The sequence below is a fragment of the Microtus ochrogaster genome, chromosome 15, assembly GCF_000317375.1.
Source record: "Microtus ochrogaster isolate Prairie Vole_2 chromosome 15, MicOch1.0, whole genome shotgun sequence".
Classification (NCBI taxonomy): domain Eukaryota; kingdom Metazoa; phylum Chordata; class Mammalia; order Rodentia; family Cricetidae; genus Microtus; species Microtus ochrogaster.
In genome coordinates this window covers 4,172,183-4,176,312 of record NC_022017.1, presented here as the reverse complement: position 1 = coordinate 4,176,312, position 4,130 = coordinate 4,172,183, and the positions used below count along the sequence as shown (strand labels likewise).

General features: G+C 46.5%; 1 protein-coding gene across 3 annotated transcripts in view; it reads right to left on the bottom strand.

Annotated features, from left to right (window-relative positions):
* Slc11a2 (solute carrier family 11 member 2) overlaps positions 1 to 4,130 on the bottom strand; it is a 44,740-nt gene that overhangs the window by 6,731 nt on the left and 33,879 nt on the right. For 2 of the 3 annotated variants that reach the window (XM_013348712.2, XM_026782399.1), the window contains exon 17: positions 231 to 797. In XM_013348712.2, coding sequence (XP_013204166.1) covers positions 720 to 797 — 78 coding nt within the window. In that variant the 3' untranslated portion in view covers positions 231 to 719. Of the gene's footprint in view, positions 1 to 230; positions 798 to 4,130 lie in introns of those variants that run through there. The other variant, XR_003377476.1, reaches the window with a different exon arrangement.

Sequence of the window (4,130 nt, the reverse complement as noted above, 5' to 3'; positions counted from 1 at the left end):
AAAAAAAAAAACGCCTGATATCAGCCTGTGATCTGCACGAGGATGAAGACATACAGGCACATGAGTGCACACACATGCACACACAAGCACATACTTGGACATACACGTGTGTGAGTGCACACACACATACATTCACGCTCGCACACACACACTTTAAGTGATACGCAAGTATTAGCAGCTTCTGCTGCTACATGCACTCCTGATGCATGACAATGAACTGAAACCACCAGCGCAGTAAAACAGCACTTTAAAAGATCGTTAATGTAGAAAGTCCAATGTAAAAAGATTCATTCCCTTTCTTACTTATGATCAGATAAAAACAAATACCTAATTTACCTTAACATTTTTTAAAAAAAAATCTATCGGTTTTTATAACCTTAAAATCTTACCCAAACTGGCATGTTCGGGTTTACATAAATACATGTTCATACATTTTTATTTCCCAGAAGTGCAGGCGCGAGCCTGTGGGGAGCGCGGTGGGGAGCACGGCTGCCTAGGTCCACTGCTTACCACTCCCTACTGTCTGACTGCTGGAGGCCAGCGGGGCTCGGACCCAGGCACAGCTCTTGGCCTTTACCCCGGATCTCACAAGGAAATCTCTGCCTTTGTTCAAAACATCTGAACAAACTCACCTCTGAACTAACAGAGATTTGCTAACAGACACTTGGCACAAAAGGGCTGGGAAAAAGCAGCGTTCTTAAAGTCTCTCAGGCTGTTTGTCATCTGGACACAAGTAAGTCAGCGTCCACGGTGTTCAGCAGGTAGAGCTCAGGCTGAGCTGTCAATCCCAGGTGACACTGAGGACAAAAACACGGGAGAGAATTAGTGTGACTGTCACATGGTAAACTCAGTTTCGTCCCTTGTCTCAGTACTTCTGTGTTTTATTTCAGAATAGAAAGTGGGGGGCTGGAGAGATGGCTCAGGGGTTAAGAGCACTCACTGTCCACTCTTCCAGAGAATCTAGGTCCAATTCCCACCATCCACATGGCAACTCACACTGTCTGTAAGTTCCAGGGGAAGCAACACCCTCACACAGACAAACATGCAGGCAAAACACCAAGGCACATAAAATAAAATTTAAAAGAAGAAAATGGCTTATGTGTATATGAGGTTGTTTAAATTCAAGGACAATTTTAATTTTAGACTTTTATTTTATGTGCATCAGTGTGTCTTGCCTTCACATATGTAGTGTGCATGCGTGTCTGGTATGCATGGAGGTCAGAAGGCATTGGACCCCTAGACTGATTCCTTTGCATGAGCAGGTATTCTTGATCACTGAAACTGAACCATGTCCTCAGCCCATGAAGAACAATTCCATTAAGGTACAAAGACAAACTCTATGGCAGACAAGCCGCCCGGAGCAGGAGATGGAAGATTCTAGGGCTGACAAGCCGCCCCGAGCAGGAGATGGAAGATTCTAGGGCTGACAAGCCGCCCCGAGCAGGAGATGGAAGATTCTAGGGCAGACAAGCTGCCCCGAGCAGGAGATGGAAGATCAAAGCCAGTGTGGAGGTCATCCATGTCCACACGGCAGTCAGGCAGCCAGGGGCAGAGGGGGTACTTTAGAGGAAGGGAGCCCAGAGTGTCAGGGAAAGCACGCACACACATGTGGAAAGGGGAAGTTTCTCGTGTATGCGTTTTGTAGCTGCCGAAGTAGTTCCTAATATTTCACATCGGAGCTGAAAGAGTAAGGATGGAGACAGTGCCAAGTGCACCTTGGGACAGAGCCTCGGGACTCAACCGTAGGATAATATGACCAAACACAGAGCGCCTGTCTCAGCACTGTGTACTGGAAATCAGACTTCAAATGATCTAATCTCTGGGCCCTGTAATTCTGGCCCTATTATCATGTGACACTTGAGAAAACCCTCCCATTAAAAGAACAAAAGTGTACTGAGAAAGGGTAACCTATGGGTCCCCAGTATTTGTCATATTGAATCAGGAATCTCAGATGTCTTCATGTTGTGCACTCTCTGAGTTTTTAAAGCAGGATTCATGCAGTTCAGGCTGGCTTCAAAAACACTCTGAGCTGAGGATGATCGTGACTGGAGAGCAGCCCCACCTCCCAGGTCCTGGGATTATACAAGTTTATAATCATGCCCCACCCTCAACTGTCTTAAAAATGTATTTCCAGCCGGGCGTGGTGGTCCACACCTGTAATCCCAGCATTCGGGAGGCAGAGGCAGGCAGGTCTCTGTGAGGCCATCCTGATCTACAGAGTGAGTTCCAGGACAGTTAGGGCTGTTACACAGAGAAACAGTCTCTAAAAACCAAAACAAGCAAACAAAAAACCAAAAGACTCTCACTAAGTAACCCTTACTAGCCCAGAACTTCTTATATAAGGGAAACTGGTCTTGAGCTCAGAGTAGCCTAGTTTGCCACTCCCCGCACTGAGTACTGGGACTAAAGGATAAGTATACTCTTGTGCACCCGGCAAAGAAACTGTACTTCCTTAGCTGTTCAGTGATGCACTTTGGGACACTGACTGACTTTCATTCTACTCCTTAGGGTATTAGTAATATTGGTCACCCTTGGCACCAACAGCCTATGTATGAACGTCAAGTGTAGGCTGGAAATCTGTATGAATGAATGACACCCATATAATACAGTAGAAAAGACACTGGGGAGGTGGGGGACAAGGCCCAGTTTTAGCTCTTCCAAGTATCCATTTGAGTTTTATTTTATTTTCAGAACTGAGGCAAGTGCTATACCACTGAGCTAACCCCCAACCCTTTGTTTAGTTGGAGGCTGGGTCTCATTCTCCAGCCATGACTGTACTGGAATTTGCAGTGATCCTCCTACCTCATGAGGCTAGGATTACAGTCGTACACCACATTCAAGCTCTGTATGTATCTTCTGGACTTATCTTTGTGTGTAAAACGGAAATACGCTATACCTCGAGATGCCAAGCGCACTGATAAGATACCGCATCAAGTCTTCACAAAGTTTATTTTGAGCACGTCACACACTGTCCCATGTCACCTCGCAGGAGAAGCCGACATAGACGGAATGGGTCCCAGCCAATGTGTTAGGAAGACACTGACATTTCACTTGCAGGTCTGACATCCAGGCTTGGGAATTAATGACTAGAGCCAGACTCACCATGGAAACCTCTCCCAAGTGAACAAAGATGGTGGACGCCATCACTCCATGACTTCAGAGTATCATCACTTAGGTAATTTAACTGGAGAATTCTGTTGTCTAGTTCTGAGGCATTGAGAAATGGGTTACAATAGCCTGGGGTGCAGACGGGTGATACACAAGTGTATCTATTATTGGTTCTTAGCTACTGCCATAAGGACCCTGTCTGTTCTCTAAGCCTGGCGCAAGCATCCAAACCACTGAGTGCTGGCACAGCTTTCTCTATGGAGGTCACTCTGACCTTGAACTGGCTGGCCTCTCAAGTGTTGAAATTACAAGTGTGTGCCACGACATCTGACTGAAATGTTTGGCTGTCTTGGTATTCCTGGTGACACTGGAGAAATGTCTGGAGAATCACTACAGCCTCATACAGAAGGGTATATATATGTATATTACACAAGGTGCTTCTGCACGAACACCAGTGCCCTGGCTTGTAGGCTGCGAGTGTCTTGTACTGAGAGAGAGAGAGAGAGAGAGCACAAGCGAGCATGCAGGGACCTACAGGTAGCTACAAAGGCCAGAAGAGAGCACTGGGTCCCCTGAAGCTGCAGCTGAGGCTGCCAATCACCTGCCATAGGTGCTGGGACTGATCTTGGGTCCTCTAGAGGAGCAGCATCTGCTTTAACCATCAGGTCACCTCTGTAGTCCACCGTTTGTAAACACATGTAAGGTAATAGGGAAGGCTAACAAGAGGTTCTAGAAATTGCTTTTATTCTAGATTAGCTCTGAAATGAAATCAAAGTTGATGGAAGTTTGGTGAACACAACCAGCTCCGATAACCATCTCAGACAGGCAGCTCCTGAAGCAAGGCCAGGATGCTGCCACAAGAGGAACTGAAGCTTGCCTGTTGTCTTGGGATGGTCAGGTAAGGACATCCTCCCCACCGTGCACCTGGTGACTGATGTGGGAATGATTTCTTATTAATAAAGAAACTGCCTAGGCCCATTTCATAGGCCAACCCTTAGGTAGGCGGAGAAAACAGAACAGGA